General features: G+C 49.8%; 1 protein-coding gene and 1 long non-coding RNA gene across 8 annotated transcripts; one reads left to right on the forward strand and one right to left on the reverse strand.

Annotated features, from left to right (window-relative positions):
* Positions 1-130: 130 nt before the first annotated feature.
* ATAD1 (ATPase family AAA domain containing 1) lies at positions 131-16,269 on the forward strand. 7 transcript variants are annotated; one of them, XM_086900012.1, is made up of 13 exons: positions 131-326; positions 1,091-1,176; positions 1,616-1,860; positions 1,949-2,936; positions 4,560-4,735; positions 5,942-6,040; positions 6,271-6,391; positions 8,185-8,385; positions 8,995-9,101; positions 10,809-10,898; positions 12,398-12,448; positions 13,887-14,023; positions 14,853-16,269. In XM_086900012.1, exons 5-13 carry the CDS (start codon positions 4,574-4,576, stop codon positions 14,971-14,973), a joined length of 1,089 nt encoding a protein of 362 aa, XP_086756138.1. In that variant the 5' UTR covers positions 131-326; positions 1,091-1,176; positions 1,616-1,860; positions 1,949-2,936; positions 4,560-4,573; the 3' UTR covers positions 14,974-16,269. The 7 variants fall into 7 exon arrangements, with proteins under 7 accessions (XP_086756138.1, XP_086756137.1, XP_086756139.1 ...); XM_086900011.1 differs by having other exon boundaries at positions 1,967-2,936; XM_086900013.1 differs by having other exon boundaries at positions 1,725-1,860; positions 1,967-2,936.
* LOC147652019 (uncharacterized) lies at positions 7,191-10,739 on the reverse strand. Its single transcript, XR_015289912.1, has 2 exons — positions 10,501-10,739; positions 7,191-9,468 (listed from the first exon to the last, which is right to left on the reverse strand). It is a non-coding gene; the product is annotated as an uncharacterized LOC147652019 (long non-coding RNA).
* Positions 16,270-17,147: the final 878 nt, after the last annotated feature.

The following is a 17,147-nucleotide window of genomic DNA, read 5'->3' on the forward strand; positions in this document are numbered from 1 at the left end:
ATCGCACTGCGCTCGCCGCCCGTACCTCTCCGCCCGTCTGGCCCCCCTCGCCCCCCGGAGGGGGCGGGGGAGAGGGGGGGGGTGGGCTGCGAGCGGAGGGATACGGGCGGTAAAGTGAGACGGCCGCGGTGGTGCTGCGTTGGGTCACGTGGGCACTCGCGGCGGCGCCTCCCCCGCGGGCGGAAGTGGCCGTGAGGGGCCGTGAGGGGCCCGCGCGGTCCTGGGGCCCCCCGAGCCCCTCAGAGCCCCCGGGATTCCCGCTCGCCCGCCTCTCGTCCTTCTTCAGCCGAGCTGGGCGGGAAGAAGCAAGGGAAAGAACGAGCTCGGTGCGGCCCCGCGGGAAAAAGGAAGGGGGGGGGGCGGTCAGCCCGGCGTCTTGAGGGAGCTCGCCTTCCTCCCCTCACGCCCCCCGGGGCTGGCGTGGAGCGGAGAAGCCGCGGTGAGCGAGCGCCTGTCGCCCCCTGCAGCCACCGGGAAGGGGGCTTTCGGCCACCTGCTGCCCTCGGAATCGCAGAAGCATTAGGGTTGGGAAAGCTCTCCAGGATCATCGACTCCAAGCTGTTCCCGATGCCTACCTTGTCCCCAGCCCAGCGCACTGAGTGCCACGTCCTACCCTTCCTTGGACACCTCCAGGCACGGAGACTCCCTGGGCAGTCCCTGCCAAGGCCTGAGCACCCATTCCATGAAGAAATTCCTTCTGATGTCCTCGGGGTAGCCAAGCTCGGGGACGGGGACATGACAGTCCCCCCAGGTCAGGCCGTCTGGCCCAGCAGCCCGTGGTATTTCCATGGAGCTTTCTGTCCCGCTCCGTTCTGCTTCCCACACTGATCATAATTACCCTGGCAGGGAGAAAGTCCCGTTTGTAAATCTCTAAATCACTCTCTGTAACTCTTTAAAATATTAGGAGATAAAGCCCATTGTACAAGGCTCTTCTTACTCTAGTAACTTTCTGGGAATTAGCAGCGTTCATGTTTTGCAGGAAAACGACCTTTAAAGGGCTCCAAATAAAGTGGGACATAAGGTGGAGGGATTTCCCAGGCTGCTGCAGCCTCCAGCCTTTGCAAATGCTCTATTATATAATTCCTTTCAGAAACGTATTGAGTTGCATCTTGAGATGTTTTGCCACCACTATTCCCACTGCGAAGCCGTTCCCAGAACCTTCTCCTGGTTTTCAGGGTAAATATATTCGGGACTGGTCTGCATCCATTTACCCTTGTGCCAACACTGGCCTCAAAGAGAACTTTGTGCTCTCCCAGGCACAGGGGTCCCTCTCGGCCCCCTTGATTTCCTCACTCCCCCTTTCCTCCAGCTGCAAACCCCAAACTGATAAAACTGTGGCTGCCCCTGGATCCTGGGAAGTGTCCAAGGCCAGATGGGAGCAACCTGGAATATTGAGGAGGGTGTCCCTGCCCATGGCACGGGGTGGAATGAGCTAGATTGAGGTTCCCAGCCATCCCAACTCATTCTATGTCTGAGTTTTAATTCATGTTTCCACCTCCTGGATCTGTCTTTATGTGGGAAGCACTCTCCATGATCCAAGGCATGCCAAGGGCTTGGGGACAGAGCTGCCACCAAACCACCTTTTCCCTCCAGTATAACCCCATTTTTTCTCCAGCCAGTCCATTTCACTGGAGCTGTGAATGGAAAGCCCACCTGAACGTTGGGAAGGAATCCCAAATTCAGTCACAATCCTGATCAGAATCCCTCAATATTTGGCTAAACAGGAGCCCATTCCAATCCACACCCTCTGCATCGCCACGACCCTGGCTGGCTTCTGAAACACTGCACTTCCCCACATCTTTAAAAGATATTTTTCCACGGGAGTTTTTTCAGAGGTTGCCACCACAGCAGTGATAAAACGTAAGTTTTGAGCTGCTTTTCCTCGAGAGTGTGTGTGTGTGTGTGTGTGTGTGTGTGTTTGCATTTCTCCTTAATTGCAGCAAAACAGATGTCCCTTTATTTTCAGGAGTGGGAAGAAAACCAGAAGGGTCCCAAGTATTTTCCTCCAGGAATGAACGAACACAATGGTGAACATGAACTGAAAAACAAAAACCTCTAGAAGATTATAATCTTTTTTACCATCAAAGCCTGCAGGAGCAGCATGAAAGGGAGGACTTGCCTGATCAAATCAAAATAATTTCTTCCTTGAAGAAATTCCTGCTGATGTCCCACCTGAACCTCCCCTGGCACAGCCTGAGGCCATTTCCTCTTGTCCTGTTGCTGGAAAATCTTGGCTCTAGAGCACAAGGGCTGAAGAGAAATTGCCAAAACTTTGAGTTAATTACGGCTATTAGACAATAAATGTTGTAATTTTCACCTTTCTTCTGGACATTCTTCTCTCACTGTGTACATGTTGTAAATACGTTAGATATGTTTCATATCTGCTATGTACACATATGTATGTATAAATTATATCTCTATCTATATAAAATATGTGTATATAAGCATGTTTTATATATTATATGTATTATATTTATGCATACATTATATATTTATTCTTGTATTTCTCTTAACGCGTTGCATATGTTACGTTCTCTGAATTTTACGCGTTCGTGGCGATAGAGCGGCGTTCCCGTTGTCATTACACGCTGTAAGCGGGAGCCGCGGCCCCGGGGGTGCCGGTGAAGCCGCGCTGGACGCTCCGTTCCGCTACCGCCGATCCCGGCCCATCCCGGCCGATCCCGGCCCTTCCCAGCCTGGAGCTGCCCCGCATCCGGTGGGCGGAACCTTCGCGCGGGGCGCCGCCGGCCGGAACCTTTGGGCGGGGCAGCGAGCGCCGCACGGACGGAGGAAGTGCCGGACGCGCCGCTGCCGGGCCCTCGCTGCTGCCGCCGGCTTTTGCTCCGCTTCTTCCTCCTGCTCTTCCTCCTCCTCTCCTTCCTCCTCCTGCTGCTCGTCCCGCCCCTTGCCCCGGAGTTCCGGAGAGCCGCCGCACGGTGAGTGACCCGGCGGGACAGAGGCAGAGCGGCCCCGCCGCGCCGCACCTGCCGGGCGGCGGGAAGGTCACGGGCGGCGCGGCCCGGCCCTGCCCGGGACAGCCGTGACGGGGCGGGCTGCCCGCCACCGGGGACAATCCCCGCGCTGGGGCGGGCCCTGCGGGGCTCCCCGGGGCAGGCCAGGGTTTCCCGGCAGTGCCTCGATTTGCCCTCGGAGCGGAACAGGAGCCAGCGCCGCTGCCGCTTTTGGTTTCCCTTTTGCGCCTGTACGGAGAGAGCGGAGCCGCAGCGGGCCCGGAGTGAAGAGTCCTCGCCTCAGGGAAAAGAAACGCTGAGTTCCTACAGGTTTTAGCGTTTGTGAGTTATTAGGACTTTGCTCAGCGAGATTATGCTTCAATTTCTCTCGTGTTCAAGCTTTTCCTTTCGGTTGGCCCTCAGGGCATGGGTTGCATAAGAAGGAGATTTCTGCACGGGGTTCTTGGGGAGGTTTTTTCCTTGTTCGGTGACTACAGAGCCCCTTTATTTTAATAAGTCAGGTTGACTAGGACATGCAAAAATCCTCCAGCTCCGGAGGACTTCCTTAGGTCCTTTAGCAGGCATCCATGGATAATTTGGCTCCAGAGTTGCCTGGGGAGGGGGATCCAGGGATGATTTGGCTGTGGGTGCTCCAGGGTTGTCCTGGCTGCCAGCTTGGTTTGGAGAATGGCCAGGGAGCGTCAGGAGCTGCCAAAAGAATTGCTGCTGGTTTTGCCCTTGCATCAGGAAAATGGGGCAGTGTCCATGGACTGATTTGGGGGTTCTCAAGCAGATCACCCCCACCAGCTGGGGAGGAAGTGGACCCTGATTTTACAAGTCATTTTTCCAATGTTTTAGCAAAGTTCTTTCCCTCTGTGCCTTTTGTTCCCGAGATTGAGGGTGCTGTGCTCTCTGGGCTTGGCTCATGCAGCAGTCAGGCTTTTCCCTGGATAGCTGTGTGCCACATCCAGCATTTTCAGGTTTCCAGGGATATTAATAACTCCCCATACATCCTGCCAGGTGCAGGCTCCAGCTCTTAACCTCATTTTAATCAAATGCAAGTCGTTGATTGCTCCTTAATGTGGCAGCCGGGTGCCTTTCCTGTAAACTTCCTCTTAGGGAAAAGACCTCTCTGGTTAAATAATGGATTTCCCTGGCTCCAGGATTCAGCATTCAGGGTCAATAGCAGTCCCAAAATGTTCCCTCAATGGGAATGTCAACTTTGTGAGCACAGAATCCCGGGATGGTTTGGATTGGAAGGCAACTTAGATTTCTCCCCTGCTGCCAGGGCTGGGACACCTTCCACTATCCCAGGCTGCTCCAACCTGGCCTTGGACACTTTGAGGGATCCAGGGGCAGCCACAGCTGCTCTGGGCACCCTGTGCCAGGGCCTGCTCACCCTCCCAGGGAACAATTCCTTCCCAATATCCCATCCGTCCCTGCCCTCTGCCATTGGGAAGCCATTCCTTGTGTCCTGTGCCTCCATCCCTTGTCCAAAGTCCCTGCGAAGCAGCTTCTATCAAACAGCATTTAAACACAGGGCAGGTGTTTCTTTTCCAGCTGTGATTTTCCATTCTGTCCCTCCCTGTGCTTCCCTTTTCCCCTCAGAGCTGGGAAGGAGGATGGTCCACGCCGAGGCGTTCTCGCGGCCCCTGAGCCGGAACGAGGTGGTGGGGTTGATCTTCCGCCTGACCATCTTTGGGGCTGTCACCTATTTCACCATCAAGTGGATGGTGGATGCCATCGACCCCACCAGGAAACAGAAAGTGGAAGCTCAGAAGCAGGTAGGATTCCATTCTGCAGTGTTTCCCTGGGATATTGAGGAGTGTGCCTGTGGGAAGCTGAAGTGTTTTAGTCAGTCTCGGGGTTTAGGCTGTTGGTCTTTTCAGGGCTCGTGTTTTGTAACAAATTACAGTATATAACAAGCAACAATTTTATAACAAATTACAATTTCTAGCTTGAAGTGGTGGCAAAGCTGTTGGTCTAGAGGCTGCTGTTGGCTCTGATTCTCAGCAAGTCTGTGGGTCTGGTGCCATCTCTGCTTCTGACAACTCTGCTGAGCAGCAGTGGCCTTAAATCATCAGCCTCTTGCTTGTTTTCAAAAACCTTGAGCAGAGATTACTTAATTCTTAAAAGAGAACTTGAAAGCTCTGCATTTCTGGCATCTTAGTGGCAGAGACCTCCACCAGCAGTCGAAGTGCCTTGGGAAGGGGAAAAGATGAAAAGCCTCGTTCCTTGTCTTGAAATGGAACGATTTGTGCTCTGGAAAAGCTTTAGTGGCCCTTCAGAACCAAAAGTTAAAGGTTTGCTTTGGAAATGTGGCAGGTTTTTTTCGTTTGGTTTCTGACTGGCAAGAATTTCACAGGTTTTGAACAACCTAAATCTGTGTTGGGTGGTTTCCCTTCTGTAATGAGCTTTTTAGTTGAAAGCCAGCTTTCCCAATGGGTTCAGTGCCAGCTGTTATCTAAGAGGCTGCACTGTCCCAAAACCTTCTTGGACTTACTGTAAGTTTGAGTAGAAACTGAAATGTACAAGTGTGTTGACACAATGAGTTTTCCTCGTAAATTAGGGAAAACCCACTGAACACATATTAGAAATTGAGTGACTTCTGGGAATTCAAAACTACATTAAAATTTCCTTGGTTCGTTCAAAAATACGCAACTCTCCCCAAGTGCTGTCGAGGCTTGTGGGGCACACTCTGTGTTTCCAGGTTTGTTTTGGTCGTTTCTTAGGTCATAACAGAGGAGTTGAGGATTTGGGCATGTGAAAGCCCCAGGATTTGTTTGATGGGGACTGAGACATCTGACTTGGTTTCACTCAAGTGTCAACAAAGTCATTAGGAAACAGCAGAACCTTCTGCTTAAAATAAGATTTCATCTCTTAGGGAGAAGCTTTTCAAACCACAAACAGCAGTTCTTTTAAAAAGCTGATTTTTGAATGAAGCATTTGATTTCTTTCCCTTGATTTTCTTGGTGTTTGGTTTCCCCCAGGCTGAAAAGCTAATGAAGCAAATAGGAGTGAAGAATGTGAAGCTGACTGAGTATGAGATGAGCATTGCTGCCCACCTGGTGGACCCACTCAGCATGCATGTAAGCAGCTTCCCTGCTCCTCAGACCTGCAAAATTCCCCTTTGTCTCTGGATTACATCATTTGCACCTCTGTGGAAACACACAGGAAATATTCCTGTGATCTAAACCTCAAACTGCATCATTGAGATTAGAGGGTTTTAATCCCTTCTCCTTTTTCCTTTGAAGCTGGTGGGTGCTTTTTCTAGGCAGGATCAATGCTGATCGTTCCCAACACTGTTCTTCCATTGCAGGTCACCTGGAGTGATATTGCAGGCTTAGATGATGTCATCACAGATTTGAAAGACACTGTCATTTTGCCCATCAAGAAGAAATATTTATTTGAGAATTCCAGGCTCTTACAGCCCCCCAAAGGTAGGAAGGGAATGTGATGGATTTATACCTTGGTATTTAAAACACAAACGGTACAGTTTCTCAGAAAGGGAAGTGGGTTGTTAAAGGTCAAAGTGCAAACATTAGGACTGATGCCAGGGGAAACCCTCAGATTTCCCCTCTTCTTCTGCTTTGGTGAAGAAATTTCATCTTGGTAAAGAAGCAATAGCTGGATTTTGGTTATGGTGGTCCATTTTTGTGCACTAATCACAGGATCATGAAGTGATTTGGGTTGGGAGGGACCTCAAAGCCCATCCAATGCCATGGGCAGGGACACCTTCCACTATCCCAGGCTGCTCCAAGCCCCAAAATCCAACCTAGCCTTGGACACTTCCAGGGATCCAGGGGCAGCCACAGCTGCTCTGGGCACCCTGTGCCAGGGCCTGCCCACCCTCACAGGGAACAATTCCTTCCCATCCAAACCTCCTCTCTCTCAGCATGAAGCCATTTCCCCTTGTCCTGTCACTCCAGGCCATTATAATCCATGTAATCCTGCACTTTTAACTGCCTAAATTGTCATTTTTATTGTCTTTACACCCTGTGTTGTCCTTTGGCAGAGCTGAGCTCTAACTCTGCTCTACAGCTTTGGCACTCCTAGAAATTCCCATCATTCAGCAAAAGACAGACATCCCATTTTTCCTCTGGAGATCCCTCGGTTCTCTCTGGATTTGGGTTCATTTTCCACAGTAAAACAGAAGTTGGACTCTGCTGAAACCCCTACAGCCATATTTATTATATGTTACTGCAAAAGAAAAGAAAAAAGCAGAATTTAAACCTAAAATGTTGGACAGAAAAAAACAAGTTTATTGTTTTGTTCCCTGGAATATTGATTTCTGGAGCTCTTAACTACTGCCTGGCTCTGTGACCACCTCAGTCCTGTGTCCCAAGGGGTGGAAAATGCAGCACTTTGGTAGCTGGTTTAGTTTTTCCAGGCTATGTTCTGTGTAAGTCCCAAACTGAAGCTGTCTGGAAAATTACATGAATTCCATGATCTAATGAGCTGAAGGAAAAAATGAATTTTTTTATTTATCTTTTTAAAGCAGACTTTCCAGCTCGGGCTGCTCCCCAGTTTTACGAGTGGCTTGTGCTGGGTGTTAATAGCAAGTCACTGCTCCAAAGTAATGATGTTTGTGGGCATCACTCTCATAAACAGAGAAAAAAACCTTAATAATTTCCTGTGTTTCAGGCTCTTTTGACTGAATGTTGCTCTTGAAATTGTTTTCTTTGTAACTGTGTTAGAAAAACACTCCTGTGAATTCTTGCACTGTGACAAGTTTAAAAATAACACAAAATGTCATGTTTAATTGTGGGTAATTTGTTTCAAATGTCTGTGGGTCTGTTGTGTGATGGATTTTTCCTTTCCTCATTCCTCTGTGCTAAGTTTTATTAGCAGGACTGAGAGGAGATATAAACAAGGCCTGTCAGGTACTGACAGGGTATAAATAGGGGTTAATTTTCTGTAACCTTTATAGTCCTGGAAATGGAATAAAAAGGAGTCATGGAGTGGTTTGGGTTGGAAGGGACCTTAAAGATGATGTTCCACCCCCCTGCCATGGGCAGGGTCAATAAACCAGTCATCTTTCATGTGTCTCCTCTCAACTTCACCATTCCTGTCTTCAGCTATTCTGATCTGTAATTTAATAGGGATGATCTTAAAACCTCTTGATTTAATGGAATAGTGGTTTGGTTTCTTACCTTCTAAGACCTGGATCAAACTCGAGCCTGGACACCTCCAGGCCTGTCCTAGCAAAGCATTAACACTGTGAATTTTCCAGGAGTCCTTCTCTATGGCCCCCCTGGCTGTGGGAAAACCCTGATTGCCAAAGCTACGGCCAAGGAAGCCGGGTGTAGGTTCATCAACCTCCAGCCCTCCACGCTGACGGATAAATGGTATGGAGAATCCCAAAAACTGGCTGCTGCTGTCTTCTCCCTGGCCATAAAGCTCCAGCCATCCATCATTTTTATTGATGAAATAGGTAAAAATCTCTTTTTTTTTATCAGTAGTTATAGCAGAGTGACATTGAACCGTAGGTTCAGTGATGTATGGATCTACTGTCATCCTTAGAAAGAGTGAAGGCTCAGTAAGAGAAATAGAATTGTAAAGGAATGGTGGCACATTAGGAAAAACAATGTCTTTTTTTCCTGGTGGCAGTGAAGGAATTCACAAGTAAAACAAGTTTCTACTTATTTTTGGTTCACAGGGAAACCCAGCAACAAATACACTTCAGTGCTTCTGCTGTCAGGGCACGTACTGGGCAATAAAATATGGTTTTAGGAGAGTTCTGGAATAGTGATTTCACAAGTCTGAAGAACAGGAGGGGAGGCTGCTTTCCATGAATTCAGGAAGGTGGAAATTTGGAGCACAAGATGTGGGGCAATCTCCTGTGATGGCTTGTGTAGCATCCTTTGGAAGGGGGGTTTAAGAATGGGGGGGAGAGTACACTGTGCTGCCTCCACCCTTGGCAGCACTTATTGTTTGCTGACACTGGTGGTTAAAAATGCATTTATGAGCTAAGAGAAGAGCCCAGGTGTGCATTCCCTTGAGGAATTGGGCTGGCAGTGACTGCTTCCCTCCTTTGGCACAGATTCCTTCCTGCGGAACCGATCGAGCACCGACCACGAGGCCACGGCCATGATGAAAGCCCAGTTCATGAGTCTGTGGGATGGGCTGGACACTGACTACAACTGCCAGGTGAGTCCTCAGGGTGCTGGGAGAAGGGATGGGATACCCTCAGCTGGGATATTGTGCGTGGAGCTGCTTGGGAACAGGGATTGCCAAAGGCTTCTTTACCTGTCAGTGATTCCCAGCACTTTATGGGAACGAGGGGAGTTGTATCCACAGATCATTGTTCTTCCTGGGAAGATTGGCTTTGTGCTTACTTTGGTTTTAATCAAGAAGTGGTATTTTCAGATGAGATGGGATGGGCTTTAAGGTCCCTCCCATCCCAAACCTGGGAATGGTTTTCACTGGAATTCTGGGATTCTGAATGACTTGAATGTAGCAGAAAGCCTGCATGCCATGGTTCTGCTCTGTCACCTGGGATGACCTTCTTAAAGCCCTGAAACAGACGGTTTATTCTCTAAGTTGAAAATTTTCAGCCTTTTTCACGTGTATTTTTCCATAAATGGCTTTTCCTCCTCTCCCAAGCTCGTGCCAAAGACGTTTTTCAGCTGATTATTCCCAAAATGAGTAAAAAACAAGAGGAGGGTTAAAGCATCCCATCAGTAAAAATTCGATGGTATGAACCCTTCACTGGAAACTGATATTATCTTCCAAGTACCTTTTCTCCCAATACACTCACAATTCCTTGGAGCAAATGAAATTATTCATTCCCTGCAGTGAAACGATTTGGGGTCTCTCGAGCTCAGCAGCGTTTGCCTTTTGTAAGAAAAACAAAAATCCCAAATGCTTGGAAGAAATTGCAAGGAATTGGGTTGAGGTGGATGTGTTGATTCCATCTGGAAGCCACACTCAGCTGTGGGCTGGATCTGGAGCGTGACAGGAACTCGGGGCAGGTGGGGAAATTGCCTTCTGGCTGAAAATAATGCCCAGAGAATAATGCCAGCAATCCCAGTGCCTCTAGGTGGCAGGGTGACTCTGCCGGGCCACCAGCCCCGCTGGCCCGCGTTCCTGGAGCTGCTGGGCCTGGCCCAAAGGCAGGAGCAGGGCAGGAAACCCCCTGGAGCCCAGATTAATCACCCTGCCGATTTTCACTCTCCTGCCTGGGTGTTTACCATGTACACAGCTTAGAGTAAGAAATGGGGAAACAAAGCTGCTGTGAATGGGGAGTAAATTTGTTCTGGAATTAAGAACTGGAGTGCTCCAGGGAGGTAAACACTGTCCTGCTGTTGGGCTTGGCTTGGACACCTTTAACCCACTGCTAACCTGTGGGTCATGGAATGCTTTTTTTGAATGTTTAAAAAAGTAAAGACACCATTTGGGTGCATGTGAAAGCTGCCAGGTGAACCCATTGCTATGGGGGAATCCTGGAAGGTGCCCCTGCCCATGGAGGGCTTACATCAAGATGACCTTTAAGGTCTTTTCCAACCCAAACCTTCTGTGATTCTTTTTTCAGCACATTTTTAAATACCTTCCCAAAACATCTTTGGATTTCCACCATCCACCAAAGTGACATCACAAGCAGAAGTTTTAAGTTCCTTCTTAGGGTTTGAATTTTCAAGTTGGACTGGTGCAGAAATCTCCCCCCAGGTGGTATTTGTGGCACCAGGGCTCTCTCCAGCTGCCTGTGCTGACATCACTGCCAGGAAACCTTTATGGAACTTCTTTAAATGTCAGTGCTCTTGATACAGTGGGGGAAATACCCTGGCTGGTGCTGACATTCCCAGCCTGTGGATGTTTGCCAGCTCTGGTTTCAGGGGTGTCTGTGGTGTCACACAGGTGATTGTGATGGGAGCCACCAACCGGCCCCAGGACCTGGACTCTGCCATCATGAGGAGGATGCCCACCCGCTTCCACATCAACCAGCCCGTAAGTCCTGCCTGGCCTGCCCCACCGGAAGAGAAATCCACAGCTCTGGGGGATTTCCTCCAGGAAATGCTGCATTCTGCTGAGCTGGGTTTAGGGGGTTTGAAGAATGTCCATAACTCGGCTTTTTAAGGTGAAGTTTTGATCTCATCCCTGCTCCTCTCTGGGAATGGAGCTGTTTGGATGCTGCAGCTGGGAAGGGCTGGTTTGTAACTCTGTTCTGCTCAGGCCTTTCCACAATAGACAGCATGGAGAACCTGGTTTGTTCTGCCTCTGATGGGCTTGGAACGAGATGGTCTTTAAGGACCCAAACCATCCCAGGATTCCATGATTTATGCCCCAGTTATTAAGTTCTTTATCAATCAGGCAGCTGTCACAAGGTTGTCCTTCCTCCAAAGGTTGCTCTTGCCATCCTTCTCCAGATACTTCAGTCACCTTTGAGTGCCTGCTGATGTCACCAGACACTTCTGTGTCAGTGTTATCAGGAGTTCAGTTGTGGCTGTCAGAATTCCCTTCTGGCTACAGAAATCATCCATTTCTGCTGAAACTCAGAGACCAAACTGGAGGAGTAAAATTCTTATTGATTGTGCAAGAAGAGAGGAGTTGTGTTCCCAGGCCTGTGTTGTTGGAACTGACTTTCACTCCATGGGAGTGGATCCCTTTGGAAACAGCACGCATAACCTGGGAGCTGCTGTTCTTCCATACCTGCTCCACACACCTTCCTCATCTCCAACTCTTCCTTAAGTTAGCAGGGGCCAGGGATGTGGATTTGAGTACTTTGTTGTGTCATTCTATCAAGCCCCATCGTTAGAAGGATGAATTGTGTGCCCTGGGATATTACAGGGATTGGCTCCCTCTCCCAGGATCAGAGTTACCACAGGAGGTGTCATTTGGGGAACAGATTTTCCTTACCCCACTACAGCCCTGCCATGAGCTTCCAGCTTCTCTCTTGCTTTGTGATCAGCCCAGGCTGGCCCTGACTCTTACTGAAGGTGGAATAATTGATGTGCTGTGGATTGGGAACAGGCACAGGCAGGAGTGAAAGCCTTGCAGATTTTATAACTGAGTTCGAGATGAAAAGGCCCCAAATTACTCATCAAAAATTACCTGCTAAGCAGAGGGAAATGGCAGAAGTGGGTTTTGGGACAGAGTAGCAACTGTTCAGCTGCCAGATTATCTGTGGGGAAATTTTTCCCCTTTTTTCATGGTGTAAGTGAGGTTTGGCAGGCACAAAACCCAGTCTTTGCTGGCTGTGTTTGACCTTCCTAGGAAGGATCTGCTCAGGACTCAGCTGATTCTTCAGCAGCCTCCTCACAGAGTGTGTGATTTATCAGGTTTAGAATTTCCCACACATCACCTGTGGAGCTGAATTTGCCATCAGAGAGGTTTCCTCAGTGCGTGTCACGTGTCCTCGGCCAGGGAACTGAAGGGACTGAAAGCCCTGCGATGTCACAAGTGTTTATTTTTGCCCCCTGGTGTAACTTCAGTCTCTTCTGTTCCAGGCTCTGAAGCAAAGAGAGGCGATCTTGAAGCTGATTTTGAAGAATGAAAATGTGAGTAGCGTCCTGTTGGTGGCTCATGGCTGCATTGCTGCCACCAGTGCAGCTCTGGCCTTGCAGAACGTGTGGTTTGTAATTGCCTGCCTTGCAGTGAGGCTGAGATGATCTGCCAGGGCTTTCTGGTGAGAACTTGGGAATCTTTTGTGGGTTTAGGTGTGGCCTTACATTAAAGCCCTGGAGTTGCCTCCTTTGTGATCAGGAGCCTTGGCTTGTGTGGTGAATCACCCCCTCTGAGCAGAATGACTCCATTTCTCTGTCTCTGTTTGCTTGCTCTGTTACAAGAGAAGAGATTTCACTCTAAGAAAGGTGAAGGTGAATCATGTTTAGATCAGGGAAGGGAAATTTCAGTTTGAAGCAGGGAGAAGATGCTGACTCTTTAACTCTTTCTTAGCCCCGGTCAAGCAAAGAGGAATGACTTTGACAGTGCTGCTCTTGATCCATAATTCAAATTTCCTTCAGAGAGAGGAGAGGGGAAGGATGAGGTGTGAGCACAGCTGGAAGTGTCTGTGACAGGATAGGGGATCGCTGTCATCAGAGCTTCTTCCCAAATTTAGTCAGCAGCACTAATTGCCTTCAAGTTAATGTTGCAAAGTATCTCTAGGCTGAGCTCCAGCCTAATAAATATCTTTTATTGGTAAAACCAACATAAATTTTTTGAAGAGGCCTAAAAATGGCAGCTCAGCAGCATCTGGCAGGGAAGCACACAAATAAGGTTTTCAGGGAGGTAAAAACACCAGCCTGTATCGGTTATCCCATAGGAAGAGGAACTGGATCTCTCAAACCCAGACTTCACATGGCAAGGGGAGCCCTTCCCCCCTTTTTCCTTGCCTGATTGAAACCACAGAATAGTTCCCCTCTTGAGAGAAGTCATCCCAGAATTTCAGCCTTTTATTGGACTGCCTTGGCTTTAACTTTTTGAAAAGGAAATACTGATGCTCATGGTGGGAAAGGAATCAGAAATTCCATAAAAAGATGGAATAAACCTGGGGTCTTGACTGGCAAGAGTTCAGCCTGACCCAGTGCACCAAGGCAGACACATTATTTTGCCTCTAAATCCCCCGGTTTGGGGCTGTGTAAAGCAGGAACAGACAACAGAGTCCAGGGAAAAGGGGTCACTATTCCTGGGATCCAGTTTTTCCAGGCAGATCCGTGCAGGAGCGTGGTTAGTGCAGGACATACCAATGGTTTATGTGGAGTTCTGGTGGGGTTTTGAATCGATGGCAGGGTTTGATGAGCCGAAACACCAGTTTCCTGTAACGGTGTGAACCTCACTGGGAGGTTCAGAGTAAGGGAAAAATTCAGCTCTCCAAAAATGTCCAATGAGGATGATCTCAGAGAGGGTAAAAACTCTGGGAAGGAGGTGACCGGTGCTTGTCGTGGGGACCAAAGGCAGTGGCTTTGGAGTGGTGGCCTGAGCTGGAGTTTCCCACAGGTGGACAGCCACGTGGATCTGCTGCAGGTGGCCAAGGAGACCGACGGCTTCTCGGGCAGCGACCTGAAGGAGATGTGCCGGGACGCGGCGCTGCTCTGCGTGCGGGAGTACGTCAACAACGCCTGCGAGGAGGACGTGTACGTGGGGCCCTGCTGCACTCTCACAGCTGTTCCTTGTGCTCCCTGACTGCGGCTGGGATTGCCTGGAGGGTCACACAGAGCAGGAGTGCCTCCCCCCACCACAACTCAGTTATTGTTATTCCTTTTGGCACCTTGGTTGTTGCAAGGTGCCCAAGCTGGAGGTGGCCTGAGCCACCAAGTCCTGCTGCTGCAGTGGTTAGTGCCAGCCTTCAGTGCTGCTGACACGGTGCTGGGACATCCCTGTGGTGTTTGCCACTCCTGCAGCAATCCTGGGTGCATTGAGGGGCTGGAGCGTGTCCAGGGCAGGGAACGGAGCTGGGGAAGGGGCTGGAGCCCCAGGAGCAGCTGAGGGAGCTGGGAAAGGGGCTCAGCCTGGAGCAAAGGAGGCTCAGGGGAACCTTCTGGCTCTGCACAACTCCCTGACAGGAGGGGACAGCCAGGGGGGGTCGGGCTCTGCTGCCAGGGAACAGGGACAGGACAAGGGGAAACGGCCTCAAGCTGTGCCAGGGGAGGCTCAGCTTGGACACCAGGAGGAATTTCTCCATGGCAAGGGAGCTCAGGCCTTGGCAGGGGCTGCCCAGGGAGCTTTGGAGTCCCCATGCCTGGAGGTGTCCAGGGAAGGGCTGGACGTGGCACTCAGTGCTCTGGGCTGGGGACAAGGTGGGGATGAGGCACAGCTTGGACTGCATGGGCTGGGAGGGATTTTCCAGCCTCAGTGATCCTGGGATTCCAGCCTGATGCTGGATCCATGTCAGAGCTGCTGTTTGCAGGGATGGCTGCTCACAGCCCCTGGACCCTCACCTGGCTGTTCCTCTCTCTTCCCCAGCCATGATGAAGATGAGATCCGGCCTGTGCAGCAGCAGGATCTCCACAGGGCCATCGAGAAGATGAGGAAATCCAAGGACGTCTCCATGCAGAACCTGGCCATGGAGATCGTGTTTGATTAAGAGGAAAGAGTGTGTTTGCAGTTCCTGAAGTGATTTAGTTTGACTTCTGTAATCAGTTAGCAAAACCAGTGTCAGGGGGTGGGAATGGGGGTGGCAAAGGGAGTTCTGTTCCTGGAATCGTTTTTATACAACAACAACCTCTAAGTTATTGCAATTCCAACTGGAAGTGGAAGCACAGATCATGAGCGGAACAATTCAGCCCAGACCAAGAGCGAGTGCCTGCGTGTTGTCCCCAGGGATCCCTTGGAGCCTTCCAGCAGGAGAGGGTGGTCCCGGAGCCAGGGGGCAGGACCTGGCACGGGCTGTGTGTGTACAGATGGGTGTGTGAGTGCAGGACCTGTACATAGCCACACTTTTTTTTATATATAGACATAATCTGTAGATAACTTGAGTATGGAAAATCTTTTCTACTTCCTGAAGCAAACCAAATCAGAAGCTGCATAGGGGAAAGATTCCTCGATACTCAGTTCACTTCTACCTTTTAGCAGCAAATGCCAGGATAGAAACTGCTCCTAGAACAAAGCAACATTTGAAATGCTACTGATTTTTCTTCCACATGACCACTTGAAATCTGGTGCCATTTAGTCAAGATAGCAAACTATTATGTAAGAATGTTTGAATACTTTTAATTTTTTTATGAATTCTGCTTTTGAAGGCTTTTTACATGAAGGCTGATTTTGTTTTTGGTTTTCACTTGCTGTGAGCAGTTAGAGTAGAATCCCACTTGCTCTTTCCTAAAGCCCCATGCCCTCTGAGCTTTCTGAGCTCCTGTGCACTGTCCCAAGGACTTGCTTCTCCCTCGGTCTCTGCAAGCCCCACTGTGGCACCGTCCCCTCAAGTGTCACAGCCCTGAGGCACAGGGGAGGAACATTGTGTGATGTTTGACTCTGTCCCATGATCAGATCTGTGAATATAAAGAGGAGGAAATGGGTTTGGGGCTTATTGATGTGGTTTAGCAACGTGCTGTCCTTGCTGGTACCAGTTCTGGTGAATTCTTGTTCTCTTGTGATAAAGGCCAAGGGTTACAAATGTGAGTGGCAAAAATGTTTGTTTTTTTGTGAAGTTATTTGTCAGAGATAGTCAAGAACTTCAGGTTTTTTCATATAATGCTATGAATTGTGCACTAATTGACCCCAGGTCTGTAAAGGGAATTAATTGTTCGAAACCCAGGGGTGGGATGCTGTGTCACAGCTGCCTGTGAGGGGAGGGAAACGTTGGAGGCACAGAATGATGTAAAACCAAATGCACTGCAAAGGGAAATAAAGTGAAATAAGGAGGGCTGGAGCCCTGGCATGACATGGTGTCAGGGGCTGGTGACAGTGTCCCTCAAGCTCGGCCTGCTTCCTGCTGCCCTGCCCTCTGGAATGCTGGCTGGGTGATGCACCAGGGCTGAGTTTGTCCCAGTCTTAAAACCAAATGGGAGGGGGAAGATAAAAATAATTGAATAATTGCTTAGATTTCTTCTCTGTATCACAAAGCAATGGGAGGTCTAACACAAAGGTGCAGGAATTTAGGCAGAGCAGAACTGCTGGGCTATGGAAATGGGAAAAATCCAGATCTGGGATGTTAATCCCACAAGTTACTTTAGTGCTGGGGCTGAGTGCCCAGTGCTGGCTCTGGGTGACCTGGAATCCAGGAATGAGTCCAGAGGAGGCACCAGGATGATCAGAGGGATGGAGCAGCTCTGCTGGGAAGAAAGGGTGGGACAACTGGGATTGTTCACCCTGGAGAGGAGAAGCTTTGAGGTGACCCAGTTGTGGCCTTCCAGTGCCCAAAGGGGCTGACAAGAAAGATGGAGAGAGATTCTGTACAAGGGATGGAGGGACAAGGGGGAACGGCTTTCCAGTGCCAGAGGGCAGGGATAGATGGGATATTGGGAAGGAATTGTTCCCTGGGAGGGTGGGCAGCCCCTGGCACAGGGTGCCCAGAGCAGCTGTGGCTGCCCCTGGATCCCTGGAAGTGCCCAAGGCCAGGTTGGATGGGGCTTGGAGCAGGCTGGGATAGTGGAAGGTGTCCCTGCCCATGGCAGGGGTGGCACTGGATGGGCTTTAAGGTCTCTTCCAGCCCAAACCATTCTGGGAGTCCATGAGTAACCTTAACCCTGCCATTAGTGCTGGAATTCCTGGAATCCCTGAGAAGGTTGGAATGGCACCTGTGCTGGGGAAATTCTCTGG

This window comes from Cyanistes caeruleus, chromosome 8 (assembly GCF_971803275.1).
Source record: "Cyanistes caeruleus chromosome 8, bCyaCae1.hap1.1, whole genome shotgun sequence".
NCBI lineage: Eukaryota > Metazoa > Chordata > Aves > Passeriformes > Paridae > Cyanistes > Cyanistes caeruleus.